This window comes from Haliotis rufescens, unplaced genomic scaffold (assembly GCF_023055435.1).
Source record: "Haliotis rufescens isolate VD_foot unplaced genomic scaffold, xgHalRufe1.0.p SCAF_16, whole genome shotgun sequence".
In the NCBI taxonomy this organism is placed as follows: Eukaryota; Metazoa; Mollusca; class Gastropoda; order Lepetellida; family Haliotidae; genus Haliotis; species Haliotis rufescens.
The window spans coordinates 7,821,451-7,842,689 of record NW_025963846.1 but is presented as its reverse complement, the minus strand read 5'-3'; the positions used below and the strand labels follow the sequence as shown (position 1 = coordinate 7,842,689).

At 40.5% G+C, this 21,239-nt stretch overlaps 1 protein-coding gene across 4 annotated transcripts in view; it reads left to right on the top strand.

The window, feature by feature from the left end:
* Positions 1–21,016, top strand: part of LOC124134084 (metabotropic glutamate receptor 3-like) — a 152,450-nt gene extending 131,434 nt beyond the window's left edge. For all 4 annotated transcript variants that reach the window (XM_048396827.1, XM_046498729.2, XM_046498736.2 and 1 more), the window contains 2 exons: positions 11,965–12,148; positions 19,491–21,016. In XM_048396827.1, the coding sequence (XP_048252784.1) occupies positions 11,965–12,148; positions 19,491–19,591 (285 nt within the window). In that variant the 3' untranslated portion in view covers positions 19,592–21,016. The remainder of the gene's footprint in view (positions 1–11,964; positions 12,149–19,490) is intronic.
* The last annotated feature ends 223 nt before the right edge of the window (positions 21,017–21,239 follow it).

Below are 21,239 nucleotides of genomic sequence, written 5' to 3'. Positions count from 1 at the left end.
GCCACATCCCGTTAGCTACACAAGAAAATGCGCCTCTTGTGAACCTGGAAGTTTGTATTCGTGCACCAGGTATCCTATCGACTACATTTGAAAGCTTTGCTTTATTAGATGATGCACATTATGTCAACATATGCCCTGGTTGACGAGAACAAAATACTTACGTTGCAGGAAGCACCTACATAATATGCTTAGCACAGCATATGTAATCTCCAATAACGAGTGCGTTAACGCCAGAAGCCTGGTTGATAAGGGTTTTGTATATAGATGTAAGGGCTTCCTCGTGGCAAAACAACCAATAACACAGAACAACAATGGTCTAGTTGGAATCAATAAAAAAACAAAACAAGCGACTCACGAAAGCTTCTCTCAATGTTTCTCGCGTCGTCTCGTTTAACCCGCCCACAAGGATCGTTGACGTGGTGTTTGACAAGAAATTCCCCTATTTTAATTAGACATTTCAAAGCACTGCCAAAAATGGCGCTAAGATGATCTATCAACTTGTAAAACTCTCCTTGTGTTGTCGGCTTTTGACAAAACCGATAAAACACTGGCGAGCAATCGCAATGCTGTACAATGACTACATAACTGGTGATGAATTTTTAATATGTAGCGGCTAATGACAGTGTCCATTAAATGGCTGCACCAGAACGTTAGCCGTTAGACCAGGAGTCCTGTGTAATCTTAGTTGATGGTATCTGTTTACGTTTACTGATATCCCCCAAATAACAGGAAAATCCATGTAGCTATTGATCGCATGCTTGTGCTGTAAAGAAAACCTGAGAGAATCTTGGTGCCATATTTGCTTTGTCGTACAAAAATATGGGTTTGTGATTTATGCCGTAGACATGTTTTGAATGCAAAATGGTTGCTTGGTACTCCGATTATAACATAAACACACGCAAACTGTTTTTGTATTTACGAGGGATTTACAACATGATATTTTAGTTCACCTTAACAAACGTTCAAATGAGCCTATTGCATGTCACATTGTCTTTTATAAGGCAACATTTTGTATTGATGATCCAAGCAATGGTGTGTCTTAAAAGTGCTCACCGAGACCTGCAATTGCATCCCTATGAGAAAAGTCAGCATCCCTTTGGAAATTTCATTATTCCCACATCGCAGACATAATTGCATCATCATTATGACAGTATTGCATGCATTTAAACTTTAATAGCCTTCAGCACTTAAATAATATTTAACACGCTGTTGGCGTCCTTTGACCCTACAAACCTATGATTATCTTGATTTACTGCATTTCGACATCTCTTTCGGAAATTTGATTTCGCGGAAAATGTCGTTTTTTATGTTCATTATGTGTATGGTGTGTTGAATAACATATAATAAGTTTTTTATATCTTACCCTCCTATTACTTTGTTCAACATCCCATCTGGCACCTCAGCGTTTAGGAAGCTGGCGTTGCTGCCTCCCCCGCACACACATCCCACACCCGATTGTTACATAATCGGTCCCTTATGCACATATCAGTGTGTAATATGATGAAAAGTGATCTTTCTCATTATCAACCAAAACAAAGAAAGGTGAGCTACAGAACATGATGGTTCTGATTTGTTCAAATGTAATGCTTATTCGAGCTACACAAACGCTCGATAAAATGGCGTTATGATCATATTCGACTTCGTGGGTGTACTATAGATCTTGTGGCACATACAATCATTCCAATTATCTTCACTTGACCAACTCGTTCTAATAATTTACGTGAACGTGATAATTTAATGAGATATGAAAAAGAAACGTATTTAAGTGAAATCATTCCCAGTTTGATTTATTTAACCGCAACGCTCAGAATGACAGTGTACATCGGCAAAACAATGACTGCGATATTCTATCCCTCTTCTCCAGAGTAGTAAAGCCTCTCTTTCTGCCATACTCGTCCATTTTTATTAAGATTTTATTGATAAGAGTCCCTGGCTCGTAACTTTGTTTGGCAAGTAATCAATAGCTACATGGGCTCGTTCATCGAAGGACATGCCTCAGCATATATGCACTCTCATTTCACTTTATCTCTTAACTAGTTCAGCATTCAAATGACATTGGATCCTGTCGTTTCACTCATTGAAATAACGTGATGCCTTTTTTAGATACTGATACTGAGATTTAAAATAAATGATGATACATCGAAATGTTTCCGGTGCGCCTCAGTTAACTTATGTAGTGACACAGCACGATAGCATATACCAAGCTGAGACCTAGCTTAAATGCATGGCAAATAACTACCTAAGTATATTTGCACTAGCAACATGGATGTTGAATATTTGTAGTGTTCATAGCCTTGACTTTGTTAACCTTGGTGTGACATTAAACAGTCAGGATGACCAGTCTCGATGGTTCTGGGGCAATGTGTTGAGGGTTAAGCGGACTTTTCAGCAAATGTTTGCACATTTGGAGGCTTAATTATCGTTTTGTGTTCATTCTTCGTAGTACTGTCGGAGCATCAATAAATTCAACCCCATGCGCAGCATTTCAAATAAGCCCGCAAAGAAGTCAGTCACAATTAACAGCTTCTGGACAATACCAGCATATATTAATTAGATAGCAGCTATACCAGGTGCACATAAAACGGATTTTTATTGATATGCAATGACAAGTAATAACATCCGCGGGCAAAACATAATGTCATTTTGTTAGCGCTTTGAGAGACATTTATTGTGTAATGCTACATTCAAGCTACAAATTAAGGAAAACCATCCAAGAATCATCAAAACAATACTATGAGGCATTTATGTTCAAAAGTCATTGCTTCCCTGGGGGTTTCTGTGTTTCTCTGTGGGGAATTCTGTCATGTGCCATCAAAACGAGACTCAATCTTGGAAAATGACGCCACATAACTTTTCAACAACACCTCTGAATATTCCTTACCTTATGCTCCTGACAATTACTGTCAGTTTTCAAAACATGACGTATGTAAAAACGACAGTTAGCATCTAAGTTACGATCAGGCCTTGGGGTATATCGGGACAGAGTGTGGGCACCATGACAGGAGTACTGCTGTGCGGCGTCAGGCAGCCAACACATACTTTTGGTTATGAACATTGTGAATGCCGGGTGAACCTGTAGGGCAGGACGTTGTTACCCTTTTTGCGAGCACCTTGTGTCATCACTGATTCACAATGATCCATCTCATCCATATAACGTCACCGCTATTACCTCAAGGAAACGTACCATTGGGGTACACTAATTCCGAGACCCTGGGAACAACGGAGAGGCGATATTGCATTGTATCACAAAATTCCGTACGATGCAAGATCCAATCATAATGAACTTCCTGAAACGTTGACGGATGCTGTTTAGAAAGATTATACAACTGACTTTACAATTTGATATATAACTTTACTTATATGAGGATCACGACTGTCGCCAGATTTTGATGTACAATGTGATAGTCACGTGAACTTGTAAAACTGACGAATCCAAAACCCCGTATGGATTTCTCAGAATGCTGGACGAGATGACTAAACGAACAAGTTGAGCACAGCTCACCTTCTAGTTCTGTTTGATCAGCAATACCGCGATGTATGTGTACATTTTAAACTATAACTAACCTTTTACCAGTTTAAATTTTTTGAAACACTTTGGAAACGAATGGAAACGGTTATATTTCCAAGCTTGGAAACGCCAGGAAACACGATTTATTTCTCCAAGTTGATCTGCTGTGTTGACCAGCGACACAGATTTTTCGGTCACATCACGCTTTCAACCACATATTAAATGCGTACTCTGACAAAGGGATCGATGAGGCGTAAAAACAAGAGTTAGCTTTTCGTCCTAACAGAGACTGCATTGGTGCGGGGTAAACAGAGTTCGTGATACAACTCAGTACTGTGTGCCGGAGTGTCAAATATTTAGTGGTACCGACATTGTCTGGAGAAACATGGCAGCGGGACTATACATGACGTAAATAGTCCCCATGGAATCTTTTAAACATGATTGTAGGTGTGGGAGAATCGTTCACGTCACTTTTCACTTGATCCGCCGATCAGGGAGTGTTATCCGCCATGATGACAAAGTGAATCATACATTCGTTTACAGACAAAAACACCATTTCTGAGAATTTAAACATACGGTTGCCTGTCAAACTAGAAAATGCAAAACGTCAACCGAGTAACCTTTTTCGGTTATCAACGGAAACAGATTCCACTGGGGAAAAAGGCAATATTTGAAAATAATATGAATGACACCAGGTGTTCGCAAAAAGTGCCCTTCCGGGAGCACCCACCACACGCACATTTTGCATAAAAAAGTGTTTGTTACCTGACACCATACAGTATCATCCCTGCCATGCGAAGGCGTCCTGTAAACAAACCAAGAGAGAGATTTCAACGAAGAGGTGACCGTACGTCTAAAACCTGCATTACTTCGTGTTTTCCTCCCACATTAAGCTGACACGCCGTGATATAAACCCAACCGGACTGATGTCGATTTATAGTGCTTGCCCACTGAGATAGTACCCCCCTTATGGTGTATTCTCCCTGCAGGGTTTTATTGGGCGATTTATAACTCCTATTCGTCGTTTATGTCTTAATTAAAATATACATTCTCTGTAAGATAGCTTCACGAGCATTGAAGGATGTTTAACACTGGGAGTACCACAATGTTAACTGCAATTGGGTCACCTGTTTAAATCAACGCCATATTTAGAGATACTTTGTGAGGGCTGTTGCTTGATACTGGCAAATGTCTTCAAACCAGAATGCATTTAAAAATGCATTTATGTCCATTAATATACAAACAGTCTACTTTTTATGAAAATTATGTGAGCGGTGTGTGCTACCGGTAGTGCAGGATATGCTTACCCTTTTCGCATATTCCTGGTTTCACCACAATTTTGCCTTTCACAAACGAGACCGATTATTCTCTTGCGTTGACGTTTTGAATCTTCTGCACACGTTGGAAATAAAACAGTTGGTGTTTAATAATGCAGATTATTCCACGTCTTTAATGGACAGGGAAATGGGAATTATTTTGTGGCGGTTATCGCTTTATGACATCTTACTTCGCATTGAATGGTGTATACCTACTTATCGCTTGCCCTGATAGTTGACAAATGGGTGTCAATGACGTCATTCAGTGTTTGCGGCGGGAGATATCTCGTGAGCTTTTTTTCTAATTATTCTCACAAAAGATGGCTATGCGTGAAAATGCAATATCCACTCGTAACTTGAACGCCCCGGAACGCACTCTCTCTACTTACCTGTTCGAACAAACAATTCATTTGGGACATCATATGTGTGACTTCACTAGCTGGTTATTCCCCGAAGAGAGGCTTTTGAAAAAGCAAGAGGAAATTGAACATGACACGTTTTTAAATAATGATTCATTTCATTACATTGTTCAAGTTGTTCCTACTTCTGCAGGATTTAGATTCACAAGCCGTCAGTGACTTTCCCCAGCATGATCAATCAGGAGTAGAAATGGTCCAAATTGGTATTGTCCTTGTGATAAGTTCCATATTCCGCCTCTAGACTACAAGCGGTATTCCGGATCAAATCCCCATGGCTGTAACCTCAAAGAAACCAGTTAAATTCCCGTAATCGTCAAAAAGCGGTTAGGAGGAGTGGAATGTTTGACTTCATTAGACGATGTGAGAAAATGGCATTTAATGATCTGGTTTTATCGAAGCAGACGGGAGGGAATTGCACTGACCATGTCCAAAGTTGGCCGATCATTAAGAAATATCCCAGGTGGCCGAAGGGCTCACGCATTGATCCTCAGATTCCAGGCGATCATTCCTTAGCTGTGTCCACCACTGCATCGGAATTCTTCACACTTCGATTTCTGTGGGGCTAGAATATTCTCAAGGAGAGGAGGAATATGTTCATTGTCTCTGAGATTTGTGGGTGCTATATTATGATTCCTACTCACCGTCTGTGTAAACAACTCGTCGACGATGTCGTGGACAGTCGTCAGGGACATGTGCGTTAAACCAGGGACAAGGGTAATTCAAGTAGATGTGCGTCAATATTGCACAATTCCTTCCGCTTGCTTGAAACCACATTTCTAAAACACAATGACTGTGAAAATTTAGGTCAATGATATGGAGCAAATATCGTTGATATGTTAGGTCAATCAATAGCAATGAACCTGTTATTGACGGATGAAACACAGACAGGGGAATTAAGCTTATGGACGACGATTGCTTGTATGTGGATATCGTATAGATGCCTTGTCACGTTATTGACATAATGAGTTTTGGATACGAGTAAATCAAAGAGATAGGAAAAAGGATATATAAATGTATAAGGTTTGACCTATAACTAAATTGTTTATCAAAACTATTTCGCTATAAACTTCCGTTTTCTCGTGTCCTTTCGTAATATATTTTAGAAGCCTTTGGTGGCTATATTTCATGTATAAATCTTGACCTATTACTTAAGTGTGTTTTAAAACGTCAATCTCGCCATAAATCTCTGTTTTTCATGTCCTTTTGTAAATAGTTTTTAGAAGCCTTTGATGTCTACATTTCACAACGTTTTAGGTACAACTGAGCATGCCCTTTCCACGCGTTTCAAGAGCGTCATATGACTCTTGCTCAAAAGCCTTATTATCAGGGCTACACCTTCATGGCCTCAGTAAAGCTTTACAAGCTTCATGGAAGACATATGGAGGACATTGCAACCTTGACGCATCCTTGAGTAAAATGATGTCCAATGATTGACCAAAATGATGTTCCTATTTTGACCATATGTTTACCAGGTGAATTTGACTTGCCTAGCGTGTGTTTGCTACGGGTGCCATCGGTGGGCAGGAAACCTTTTCGCGACTACCTTGTATTATCACTATTTGATAGTGACTCATAAACACATGCTTTAGATGTAGTCGTCACCGTCACCGTGGAATCTGAGTCTTATGATTATGGAAATATTTTTGTTGCTTTAGTTATGTGACCCCAGACATTGGAAATTATAAATGTTTTTTTCCTTGAGGGTTACAACGTTAAGAAAAATGTAAATTATGTTTGTTAAGTAAAGTTAATTAAGTGTCACAGATATTGACTTTATACAAAATCACATTAACGTGTTTATCACATTTGAAGCCGAAAGGAGCTTACTATGGTTACAATGCAGCCAGCATGCTGACGGTCTGACAGACATCCAGGAGTCCTCAATGCCAGTAATGACTAGATAGGAAGATTAATAAATGGACTTGATCACTTGTGTTGAGCGATGTACCACAGCACGCATTAAGTTATTTGTTGCTGGATATTCACTGGAAGGGCGTGCTTTTCTTCTACTGAACTGACCACGGTTTTGGAAACAGCCTCCAGCACACCATCTACTTAAATGCCATTACTCGGGCCTATAGTGCAAAAGTATTCTGGGTAGATAATTGATATTGAACATATAGATTGGAGACATCAGATAGTATTGCTCCAGGCCTGTAACTCTAGCATGTGTTATCAGCAACGTTAGAATTTGGGGAAATTGGGCTCCCATTTTACCAGGACCATAAAGACATAAGTAATTGTTGTTCTTGTCGTCTGATTGTATGACTACTGTAAGCTTGTCATTATCAGGACGATGTTGGAAGGTTGACGTACGAGTGGCAGAGAGATTTCCGTGTTTGTTTTGCGGTGGGTGGATTTTATACGATATGGTGTCCGCCAATGTCGTTCTAGGGCACAGCGGGATAATTGTGGATGTATGAGAACGGTTTGGTATGAGTTAATTTTGACATCGAGGGATACATGTGGATGTATAAAGACGGTTTGGGATTGGTTATTTTCGACATCGAGGGATAAATATGAATGTATGAGGACGGATTGGGATTAGTTAAGAGGGATAAATGTGGATGTCTGAGAACGGTTTGGTATCAGTTAATTTCGACATCGAGGGATACGTGTGGATGTTTAAGGAATGTTTGGGTATATGAGTTAGTTTCGACATAGATGGATAAATGTGGATGCACAATGACGGTTTTGGATTAGTTAATGTCGACAGAGGGATAACGGTGGATGTATAAGGACGTTTTTGGATTAGTTGAGAGGGATAAATGCGGATTATGAGAACGGTTTGGCATTAGTTCATTTCGACATAGAGAGATAAATGTGGATAGTAAAGGACGGATTGGGAATATGAGTTAATGTTGACATAGAGGGATAAATGTAGATGTATAAGGACAGTTTGGGATCAGTTAATGTTGACATAGAGGGATAAATGTGGACGTATAAATATAGTTTTGGATTAGTTAATGTCGACATAGAGGGCAGTTGTGGATGTATAAGGAGGGCTTGGGATTAGTTAATGTCGACAAAGAGGGCAGTTGTGGATGTATAAGGAGGGTTTGGGATTAGTTAATGTCGACATAGAGGGCAGTTGTGGATGTATAAGGAGGGCTTGGGATTAGTTAATGTCGACATAGAGGGCAGTTGTCGATGTATAAGGAGGGTTTGGGATTAGTTAATGTCGACATAGAGGGATAAATGTGGATGTATGAGAACGGTTTGGGATTAGTTAATGTCGACATAGAGGGCAGTTGTCGATGTATAAGGAGGGTTTGGGATTAGTTAATGTCGACATAGAGGGATACATGTTGATGTATGAGAACGGTTTGGGATTAGTTAATGTCGACATAGAGGGCAGTTGTGGATGTATAAGGAGGGTTTGGGATTAGTTAATGTCGACATAGAGGGATAAATGTTGATGTATGAGAACGGTTTGGGATTAGTGAATGTCGACATAGAGGGCAGTTGTGGATGTATAAGGAGGGTTTGGGATTAGTTAATGTCGACATAGAGGGATAAATGTGGATGTATAAGGAGGGCTTGGGATTAGTGAATGTCGGCATAGAGGGCAGTTGTGGATGTATAAGGAGGGTTGGGATTAGTTAATGTCGACATAGAGGGATAAATGTGGATGTATGAGAACGGTTTGGGATGGTTAATGTCGGCATAGAGGGATAAATGTGGATGTATAAGGAGGGTTTGGGATTAGTTAATGTCGGCATAGAGGGATAAATGTGGATGTATAAGGAGGGTTTGGGATTAGTTAATGTCGGCATAGAGGGATAAATGTGGATGCATAAGGAGGGCTTGGGATTAGTTAATGTCGACATACAGGGATAAATGTGGATGTATAAGGAGGGTTTGGGATTAGTTAATGTCGGCATAGAGGGATAAATGTGGATGTATAAGGAGGGCTTGGGATTAGTTAATGTCGACATAGAGGGATAAATGTGGATGTATAAGGAGGGTTTGGGATTAGTTAATGTCGGCATAGAGGGATAAATGTGGATGTATAAGGAGGGTTTGGGATTAGTTAATGTCGGCATAGAGGGATAAATGTGGATGTATAAGAAGGGCTTGGGATTAGTTTTAATGTCGGCATAGAGGGCAGTTGTGGATGTATAAGGAGGGTTTGGGATTAGTTAATGTCGGCATAGAGGGATAAATGTAGATGTATAAATATAGTGTGGATTAGTTAATGTCGACATAGAGGGCAGTTGTGGATGTATAAGGAGGGCTTGGGATTAGTTAATGTCGACATAGAGGGCAGTTGTGGATGTATAAGGAGGGCTTGGGAATATGAGTTCATTTAGACATAGACGGACAAATGTGGATGCATAATGACGATTTTTGATCAGTTAATTTCGACAGAGGGATAAGTGTAGATGTATAAGGGTGGTTTGGGATAAGTTAAGATGGATAAATGTGGATGTATAAGGACGATTTGGGATTAGTTAATTTCGATAGAGGGATAAATGTTGATGTATGAGGAAAAGGGAATGTTAGTCAATTTCGATTTTGATAATTTATCGAATTTTAAGTATCAGAGATAATTTCGAGATTAAATGGTTTACCACAAAAAATGCCAACCGCAGTGTTGACAATGGAAATGTCACAGTGCCTCTTTTATCTGAATTTCTCATTTCAAAGACCACTTACGACTGTGCTTGTATAATTCCAGTAACTAACCTTTGTGCACGGACTGCATTTGTGAACGATGTGTTTTATTTGTTCGGAACTGTATCGTTGTCTGAGCTGTCACACAAAACTGACAGACAGACGTTGATGGCCTGATGATGGCTATGCGGAACCCGTGCACACACTGAATACGCTATGCGTTGCGCTATTATCAATTCACATGCCATGTCAAAAATTCTAACTTGTGTCGTATCGTATAATCGAATCATGTCATATTTTAAAATCTGGATCGATGCCTGCTGTGTTTTCTATGGCAAAGTTCTCTTTAAACTTAAGGGGAGGGGAAAGATTGACGTCTAATGCGTTCCCAGCTGAGGAGGGATAGATGAACGGTTAATGCGTTCCAAGTGGAGGTAGGATAGATTGACGGTTAATGCGTTCCCAGTGGAGATTGGAGATTATGCAAATAAGTAGTTAGTAAATTCCCCTTGGAGGTGGAAGTAGGTGAACGATTAGTGCCTTTCCGGTGGAGGGTGGGGTAGGTGAACGATAAGAGCCTTTCCGGTGGAGGGTGGGGTAGGTGAACGATTAGTGCCTTTCCGGTGGAGGGTGGGGTAGGTGAACGATTAGTGCCTTTCCGGTAGAGGGTGGGGTAGGTGAACGATAAGAGCCTTTCCGGTGGAGGGTGGGGTAGGTGAACGATTAGTGCCTTTTCCGTGGTGGTTGGGGTAGGTGAACGGTTAGTACGTTCCCAAAGGAGATGGGTAGGTGGATCTGGGGTCGTTGTGAAAGACTATGAGTGAGTGCTCCATGGATCGCGGAGTGTTTAACAGTCATTACGTTCACTATAGAGGTGGGGGTAGGTGAACAATTCGTGCGTTTCGACTAGTGAGCTGGGTGTTTAACAGTCATTACGTTCACTATAGAGGTGGGGGGTAGGTGAACAATTCGTGCGTTTCGACTAGTGAGCTGGGTGTTTTGACAGTCATTACGTTCACTATAGAGGTGGGGGTAGGTGAACAATTCGTGCGTTTCGAGTGGAGGGCTGGGTGTTTGACAGTCATTACGTTCACTATAGAGGTTGGGGTAGGTGAACAATTCGTGCGTTTCGACTAGTGGCTGGGTGTTTGACAGTCATTACGTTCACTATAGAGGTGGGGGTAGGTGAACAATTCGTGCGTTTCGACTAGTGGCTGGGTGTTTGACAGTCATTACGTTCACTATAGAGGTGGGGGTAGGTGAACAATTCGTGCGTTTCGACTAGTGGCTGGGTGTTTGACAGTCATTACGTTCACTATAGAGGTGGGGGTAGGTGAACAATTCGTGCGTTTCGACTAGTGGCTGGGTGTTTGACAGTCATTACGTTCACTATAGAGGTGGGGGTAGGTGAACAATTCGTGCATTTCGACTAGTGGGCTGGGTGTTTAACAGTCATTACGATCTCACAGGAGGTGCGTGGGTAAACGGTTAGTGCGTTCCCCGTAGAGCATTGGCAGGTGGTTAAGGTGTGTGGACGGTTAGTAGTTTCTCCGTGCAGGTAGGGTAGAGCGTTAGGGAAGGAGGTCGCTTCGTGTTAGCTTTTAACTCAAGCAGACCGCCTCCGTGGTCAAGTGGTAGAGCGTCCACCCGGAGAGCGGAAGGTCCGGAGTTCGATCCAAAATACGTTAAAAGATGGTACTTGTTGCGACCCTGTCTAGCGCTCGTCATTAAGAGGCCAAAAAGGTACTGGTCGGCTCGGAGTCAGTATACTGTCTCTGAATGGGATATTCATATTAAACTGCGGTATGGTATCTCAGTGGGCGAGCCCTAAAAAATCGGTATTAGTCCGGACTAGTACAAGCAGCTACACACACACACACGCGTGCATGCATTCACCTTGCTACATAAGTGCAATAATCTTGGACGCGACGTTAAACCCCATTTCACCTCACCTCACTTTTATTTCAAGCATAGAATTCAGGGAGGATTTTGTCTTGCCAAGTGACACTCGATTTTATGATGACTGCTATACACAAGATGATATTTCATGTACGTTTGGTTTTGTGTGTTCTTGTTAAACTAACCGCATCTTCTTCTCTTCCAGATTCAGATCACTACGTTGTGCGTGTCTATCTCACTAAGTGCTACGGTTGCCTTGCTCTGTCTGTTTCTGCCAAAGGTGTACATAATCGTCTTCCAGCCACAAAAGAATGTTCGAAAACTTACCATGAACTCTGCCAGTTACAAGATGGCGCCCACCGGATCTACGGGAACCTCTAACAACTATGGTATGTACAGTTAGTACACCTTGGTGTTCTCGATCTCACCCTGACTGTTGGTGTTAAGATGTGATTGTAAACATGAGTGCGAAAATAATACAAATGAAAATTAAACCATCAATGATAATGTTAATTGGATGCTATAATGGATTAAGATGTTCATGCAAGTGTAGATTAAGGTGTTGGCGTCGGAGTAGGTGGAGGTGTTGGCATAGGCGTTGGTGTATGTGTATTTGTTGGTGTGAATGTCAGTGTGGGTGTGGGTGTGGGTGTGGGTGTGGGTGTTGGTGTGGGTGTGGGTGTGGGTGTGATTGTATGTAAGTCTGGGTGTTGGTGTAGGCATGGGTGTTGGTGTAGGTGTGGGTATTGACGGTGATGTGTGTGTGTGTCTGTGTGTTCGTGTGTGTGTATGTCTGTATGTAAGTCTGGGTGTGAGTGTTTGTATGGGTGTATGAAAGTCTGGGTGTGAGTGTGGGTGTGGGTGTATGTGGGGGTATGGACGTGGCTGTTGGTGTGGATGTAGGTGTGGGTATTGGTGTGTGTGTGTGTGTGTGTGTGTGTCTCTCTCTCTGTGTGTGTGTGCATATGTATATGTATGTATATGTGTATGGGTAGCTGTAAGTGTTGATTCTTATGATAGTGAACTTTTGTGATTTGGTGTTAGATTTTAGTGAATCTGTTTGTGTACATGTTGCTGTGGGTATTGACATGGCTAAAGATTCTCGTGTAAATGTTGACGTTAATGTCCCTGTATTTGTTGATGTTGATATAGAAAGGCGTAGGTGCTGGTGCGGATGCTGGTACTGGTGTAGATGTAGATGTAGATGTAGATGTAGATGTAGATCTTGGTACATCAATATCAATATTTCCATATAAGTTGTTGCCTCAAATCATGGTTCCCAAGACAACTGCCTTCTTGGGCCAGGTTTTGTAAACTTTCAATAGATAAATCGATATTGTGTGCAGTACTCTTCGCTCGTACTGACAACATACCTTACTGAAGTCACGTAAATGTTTTGCCAAACAGTTGTGACACCACACAGCACACATATACATCATCATATAAGCATGTGTTACTCGAATAACATAGAACCTTCATGCTAGGGAGATGAGACGTACCTAACATTTCAAAGACAAGGTAATGCCACAAGACCACATGGCCTAATTTTCGTTAAGAAAATCCAATCTGTGCTATGATGGCACAATAACATTATATCTATGATCAACCGTGATAACACAGTTTAAAAGCTATATCACTGTCATGTATTTGAGAAGGTTACATTCACTAAGAGTTCAATAGAGCTATCTAATTCAATAATACTGTTTTCAACTTATCAATCTGCTCGCCATGTTTGAATATGAGTTTCAATTTTCGGCTTCACCTCGAACAGCTAAATCAATATCTTTTCAATCTGAACTCTTTGAAATTCAAATACTTAAATAATGACGTGGGGCACTTCCCTGCCGAATCGAAAATTATATTCTCCATAAACACATTCTTCTCTGTGGCAAGTCATTGAATTTGGGGGAAGTTTTGTACGCATAATAACAGAAAATTGTGTAGTATTCACACACATAAGAACGGTGTGGTATTCCCTGTAATTTGGACCAAGAAGATAATACCGGCCTCGTGTTGGTTCGGTTCAATACCAGGGAGATGCGGCCTCTTCCTGGGCTTCTAGCATCAGCAAGGATTTCTTGTATTGATTTCAGACAAAATGGGTCTCTAAATTTTGCATCAGAGCGGAAACCGGTTCCAAGATTCCAATCTAGCCGGTCGCGGAATGTGAATAGTGTTGTCACTCTTAAATACTTTCAATGATCCCTGTTTCGCAATATATCCCGTTTAAGTTTTGCAATCGCCCCTAGAACGATTTGGAAAGATGTCTTGGACATGTAATGAAAGATTTAGATCAATGTTCCGCTCTCTGCCAGACATGTCGTTCTGTAATGGAGGTATTAAGAACTAGTCCTGCAATTATTGCTAATGAAAACGCGTTCGTCGCTAAGCATACTTGAAAGGATTTAAAACAAAAATAAACCTATGTGTCTTATAATTGTAATTATGGTATTGAGTTGTCACATGAGATAAGGTGGAGTAAAAACTACCCTTCTGCATGTTCTTACGCTACCCCGCACTGATGTTGCATAACAAAGAAGGCATGCATCATTCACGTATGGGCGAAGACAACAAAAAGGTTAAAAACACTTGAAAGGTTGCATTCATGTAAATGATTTGATTACGAAATGGCATCCTGCATTCCCCCTCGCTAATTGCACCTTTTATGTCATATAACGTTGTACCAACCATCATCTGCATGAAGTTGTCGAGTAAATTGTTATGTATTTGCGAACATAACATAAGGCATCGCTATCCATTAAACTAATTTGAGGACACAACCCAGTTAGACCTCAATAGTCTATGACAGCAACAGTGCTGGCGTCCACTCAAGCCATGTATGTCGAACGCCGTCAAAAGCAGTTTAGGATTTAGGATTGATCGTCTCCAATACTGGCTGTCCGATCAGGTTACATGTCATGTTGACCCAGTGTTTGATGTTGTCCCTTAGGGACTCACTCTCAGACTCACAGTTACAAATTTGCTTTACAATTTTACGCTAAGTAATAGTTCAAAGATAAGTGGAATTCCCCAGGTAGGGTTCTATGCGCATGTAATAACGGCAGATCTGACTTGCATTAGTCCAGTGGGATCACTCATACGGATTAGGGTTAACAGTTATGGCCAAGAAATTGACACAAACTGAGTGAGCTGGTGGAAGTGTTATAAGTTCAGATTGAATTTAATGTATGCTATATTAGGAATTATCGGTCCCGGGAGTATTGGAGGGGTTGTTATTGGAAACGAAGAACGCGCGTATTGCGCATAGTATTTGCTTCTTAAATAGATCCAAAACGAACAATCGGTTAATGCTGGGAAGGGATGTACGTTGATGTATGTATGTTTAATTCGTCACCACTAACTGTATTATCTTTTGCAAGTTATCATTCGAAGTGTTGGCAATCTTTCAAGACATGCATACATTGTGTCACTGCCAGGGAGGGCGGATTGGAAACCTATTTGTCATTTATGTAACGTCCGTATTCAATCCAAACGAATTTAGTTTTCGAATCTGTTACGATGGGCTGCAATTTAATTCACACTGATGGCAATATTGCCTAAGATGAAGGAAAGACGTTTCTCAGTTTCACTCAAACCTTTTACGACTCAGCAAAATGGCTACAGCAACAAAGACTTCGTTTTAACGAGGATAATTAGATAAGCGTGAAACAGTAGTATTTACACTCTAGGCCCACGTCTCTGGGAGCTGAAACATTAATGTAAAACAAATGCCACTCAGAGCAAGTTTGTCGCAACATGAAGCAATTTGCCCGTACTAGTTGTCAGGGTTAAAATTCTCTTTCAAATTACATTGTCTCTGTGGATGAAAAACAACATTTGAAGCGGCAGTTGTTTTAGGAAATCGATTTGAGCTTTCTGAGTTGTCAAAGAGACTGGCATGGCAGAGACACTGGGGATGCTTTATGCCCAAAGGTAGTGAACACACTTTATTGTCTAGGTTTCCACAGGACATCACTTCGCTATCGTCATCTATTAGAATTTCTTTATACTAGTAGATGGTAAGGGGGAAGCTATGCATACCGTAATGCTATTAACAATAGGAATGTATTCTATAAATGTCAACATGGATTCTTGTATACTTCACCAGTCGTGCTATTAAAAGATTACGATACTTGCTCAATGCGGGAGTAAATATTCCTGTCTTTGTTGGACACCAGACTTTGGAAATGTTCATCTGAATATTTTCTGACTACATCCGTATTGAAGTGTTCTGTTGCTCAAGGCAGTCCTGTGCTGCGTTGTGTGCAGACTATAGTGTACACATGCATGCGTATGCCTCGCGGTATAATCATCTATCTAAGATATTGATATTATCATGACATTCAAGTAACTCTTGCACTTAGTCCAGAAAGCATTCAGTTAAAATTGTATTTTGAAATAATTCCTATGCTCAAACATATTTTTCAAAACATATCGATAAAAAAATCTCCCCCAAATTATATGTTCACCCAGCGGTAGGATGACAGGTAATGCAACTTCACAGAATTTGGTTCCATACTACCCAGGGAGCTGAGAATGTAAATCGAGTGTACACTAATCTATTGACGGGGTGATAATAATGTAGCCCAAACAGCATTCACATTGACTTTTTACAATTATAATAGTCATATTATTATCAAATCATGTAATGGTTCCTACACGCAATGCACGTGTACAAGAAATGATTACATTGCACGGGATTAATCTACGAACTTCTCGAAAACTATTTCAAAAATATAAAATCTGAAACATAATTACACTCTAGGTACATTTGGCATATATATGTAATCTATAATTAGCCATAAACTAATGTACATGCGTATAATCCATACTTCCTTTTGAACTAAAAAAAGCATTTGCATTAAAATAAATTTTATTTTCCACCTATATTACTTATGACATTAACAACAACAACAACAACAACAACAACAACAACAACAACAACAACAATAATAATAATAATAATAATACGAAATGTAGATTATATATGTAATGAATTTAATGAGACTGTCCAACACATTGTCAGTGGATGCCCAGCTTTGGCACAGACACAGTATCTTAAGCGACATGAGGGGGTGGCTCGATCATTTTATTAACGTCTTCGCCATGCTTGTGGTTTTGACACAGAGGTCAACCCATGGTACGACTCGGAATATGTAGAGGGCGTCATGGAATATGAAAAATGCCAAATTCTTTGGAACAGGCCCGTATACAGCCTCAGACGTATCCACACCAACAAACCTGATTTTGTCCTTTTTGATAAATCAAATGAAATCATTTATATCATTGAATTTTCTGTCCCTTTTGATTCTTATGTGATTGACAAAATTCAGGAAAAACATGGCAATTATGCGGATCTCGCTTTCGAAATGTCACGCTTGCATCCCAAGTACCAAGTTATCCGACTCCCCATTGTTCTCGGTGCCTTAGGTTTGTTACCTCCCAATCTGTTGACTGACATTGGGAGAGTACCCGGGTTTGCAGCCAGGATAGAGAGCTGGTGACAATCTGGGTAATGCAAAAGGCTGCAGTGTTGGGGAGTCTTCACATTCTACGAAAAGTTCTGGGTGGGTTTGACTAGGCAGAGTTTCCTGGGAGAAGTCCCATTCGCTGTCTGGGCTGCGTGTAGAGGGGGCAAGGGCACTGAGCTAATGATGAGCCTAACCAGCCTAACTGTGTCAGGATCACCCAAACCCTCTTTGCTGCATTTTTTATGTTTATCTGTAAATCAATTAATATAATATTCAATAGAAATGTTTGCGTAAAGCAGAGTCGATAGTATGATTCCGACTATATCATGAGGATGTGTTTATGAATCACTATCAAACAGTGATGATATCAGGTGTTCGCGAAAAGGTGAGCAATGGACATGACGCTGTAACTGGGCGATTTAACAATTCTACTGTCGGACTGTCATACCCCTAAGCCTAAGCGACCTTCCTTGTTGCCTTTAGACCCAGTACGAAGCTCATGTTTAAGCACACTCCTTTTACCACTTTCCTGTTGTGGGGTGCAGATGACAGATGGCAACTGGGAATGACTCAGATTGCGTCTTATGCATTTTCGTAAAAGCAATTTAATGGAATAATCTCTGTGTACATCAGTGGACAAATGGCACCCACTCCCAGCATGTTAGCGTCATTCATCCGTGTGTATATCGGGTTCAGATTCTTAATCTCAGTGTAATTTAATCTCAGTTTAGGCTTAAGCTGACTCCTTTCTTCTACAAGTGGATTGGTGTATTACCTCGTGATGTGTGCTTTAGTAGCGTTGATGGCATTTCGTGACGGTATGACGCATAGTTTCGCATAAATCACAGTCGTAGACACCGATGCTGCTTGGTTGCAGGTAGTGTGTTACATGTACCGGGACAGTGCTGATTTAAGTGGTTATAAAATGTAACAAGGAAATGAGTGGTGAGGTGAAGTGACCTGTGTGTGTGTGAGAGAGAGAGAGATTGTGAGTGTGTGAGATTGTGTGTATGTGTGTGAGATTGTGTGAGATTGTGTGTGTGTGTGTGTGTGTGTGTGTGTGTGTGTGTGTGTGTGTGTGTGTGTGTGTGTGTGTGTGTGTGTGGCTGCTTGCAGCATTACAGACTAATGTCGATATAATTGTGCTAGCTACCACGCCGCAGTTTAACTTGCCCCTTAATGCCGGGCGCCTGGCAGGATGACAAGTACCATGTTTGAACGTCTTTTGGTGTGACGCGGCTGGGGATCGAACCAACGACCGGACAGACGATCCTATACACTAAACCTCGGTCACAAAATAAGAACAAATGGCACACGTTAAGGGAATAAAACATGATACATAATTATTTTCATAGTTCGAAATATTGTAGTTTTCCTTGATTTATTGGGGTTTCTTCAATGGGTTTAGTTATGTGACGGGTGTGTGATTACATACACTTACATTGTTATGCAAATGGAACACCTGGTGTCATCACTGATTTTCAGGGATCCATTCATGTAGTTGTCACCTCTATTTTGCCTTTTACGCCGAATAGAATCTGTTTCATCGGATAATCGTTTTTCTTTGGTGTTGACGTTGTACATTCTTAAACTAATAATACCCGGCACAATAATGTAATCAAGAAATTGTTACTTTATCTAAATTATAAATATATACGATTTATTACCGTGTCATTACTTCGGTAACTATTTACAGAGAGCATTCCACGTCCTCAAAAGAATAACCCTTAACTGAAATGTACGTATAGCTAACTCAATGATGATGCAATGTTCTTCCTAACGTGAATAAAAAACACAAAATTTGAATACATTTAGCCTAACTTTAACCTTGAGTATACAAATGTCAGACTAAATATATATTAGGCGACCTCTCGCCCACCTAATAGCTATAAGCTGACAGTGACACAGACTTGTCCTCGTCTGGGTAGCTATATTGTCCTCTGAGAAAGAACATACTTCCCCCAGGCCATTGATTGTAAGCTCAGAAGGCTGGGCTGAGGCCGCAGCCATCAATATTGATCGGGGCCATGACGTGGTAAGACGATGTCCGGTACGGGCGGATTATCTGTGCTTTCCTCTGGAATTGCGGCTCGTGTTTTCAGGACAAAGTCCCTCTTAATTACCGACGTGGTTATAAATATTCGTGTATTTGTTGTTATTACAGCTATTCAAATACTTCCGATTATGTTTTTCAGGGATAGTGATTAGAACACGGTTTTATGTTTGTGCTTAATCTGGAATGTTTTTCTTTCATTTTCAGCTCCATCATCGGAGCATATTCGACTGAACGTGCAACAGAGATTTGGCGCCGGGACTACGACGGAAACGGAAACCGACAGAGATAGTCTTGCCTCGCTTTGAATCAAAATATGTACCGGACAAAATGTTTTCCTTAATCTTGATTGGGTAACCAATTGTGTAGGAAGCGAGAAGTGATGATAAATTGTTATAAAAGTGCCAATATGCGTGTTGCGTGAGGATGGTAAAATGGCAGAAAGGATGTTATGTTTACCATTTGAGTGGATGACTTAGGCGTAGCCTCACGCAAATCCAATTTCCGTAGTGTAGTGCAGCAATAATTAACAAAACGGCAAAACACTTAAGCATTTTCACCTGTTTATACACATTTGCCTCTCGACACTCTTAGGGTAATGTATCACACCCTTTATATTTCTATTTATGTCTTGACCATTTCGTATTGCTCAATGTTCTAAGTGACCCCTTACAGAACGTTGAACATACAGGACCGGTCAATACATAATTTAATGATAGTATTTTCATATTGTTTCACGTAACATATAAGATGATATTTTGATATGGACGAAGCACATGAGATTTAATGTTTCAGACACTTTGTAAATTATGAATATCGGACATTTAAGGCATTATCATATTGTACATAGCTTGTTAATGTTTCAACGATATTGTAAAAAAATATTATATATTGTTTTGTTAGGTTTTGTAAAGTGACATCTATATTGTTGTATTAAGTTTATATCGTTGAATGTGAGGCGTGAGTTTTATGGTGTGTTACAAGGAGGGATGGATTAGTGCCACTAAGAAAATAGAGATTTCATACATTATTTGTCAGTGAATTTACTTGCTAGAATCTGTGACATATTTCTATGTGATGAAAAACATGTTGGTGAGCTTCACAATTTTTTACAGAATTGATTGTATAAAGTCATTTGATACCTTTATTTCAGCTAAGATTTGTCTTACTCACTTGTTGGCACATTGAGTTGATATACATTGCATACAATGACATTGCCCTATGCTTACGGAAGCCCTGTGTACGTACGGTTGCACTCAAACACAAGCCACGAAGTCAAACTTTAAACTCTAAACGGATTATCGTACTGTGTTTCTACTCGTATTCTGTTCCGATTATTAATATAACCGACACCATAAGGATTCTACGCCCAATGTTGTTGGACTGTGTTGTTTGGTGGAGTTAAGGTGTGTATGTATGCCCTCCTCATAGTCAGTATGCACACGTGTACTGTGGCCACCTGCTAGTTCCCCTTAGTACCGTTGCCATAGTAATGGCACCGTCAACAACCACAGTATGAGAAACCTCCCGCTGCTTAGCACAAGAGACCAGGTAGAAGTCCAACACGGTAGACGTTCAGTGTTGTGTTCGAAGCTAGTTCACTGGCGCCACAGTGCTATTTCACGGTCACTTGGTGCTAATATCATGTGATTATCTCCGTACAAAATGGGCGAACAATCATTTATTGTATTTTTGTGTTCCATATTTGACACGAAGTAAACAGATAAGTCCTAGAATGGTGTTTTGTCTTTGTATTCTGACGAAAATGATATTCCATCCGCAAGATGTCAGAGGTTTCCTTTGGAAGGATGACTAACCACATGTCCGTGCCAATGACTACATGTACATCGATACTACATTTATGTGAGGCATTCTGACATTTATGTCAAAAGAAGATAAGAAACGTACCTTTTAATCTACACATGTTGGTTTCTTATAATGTCATAAATCTCCCAT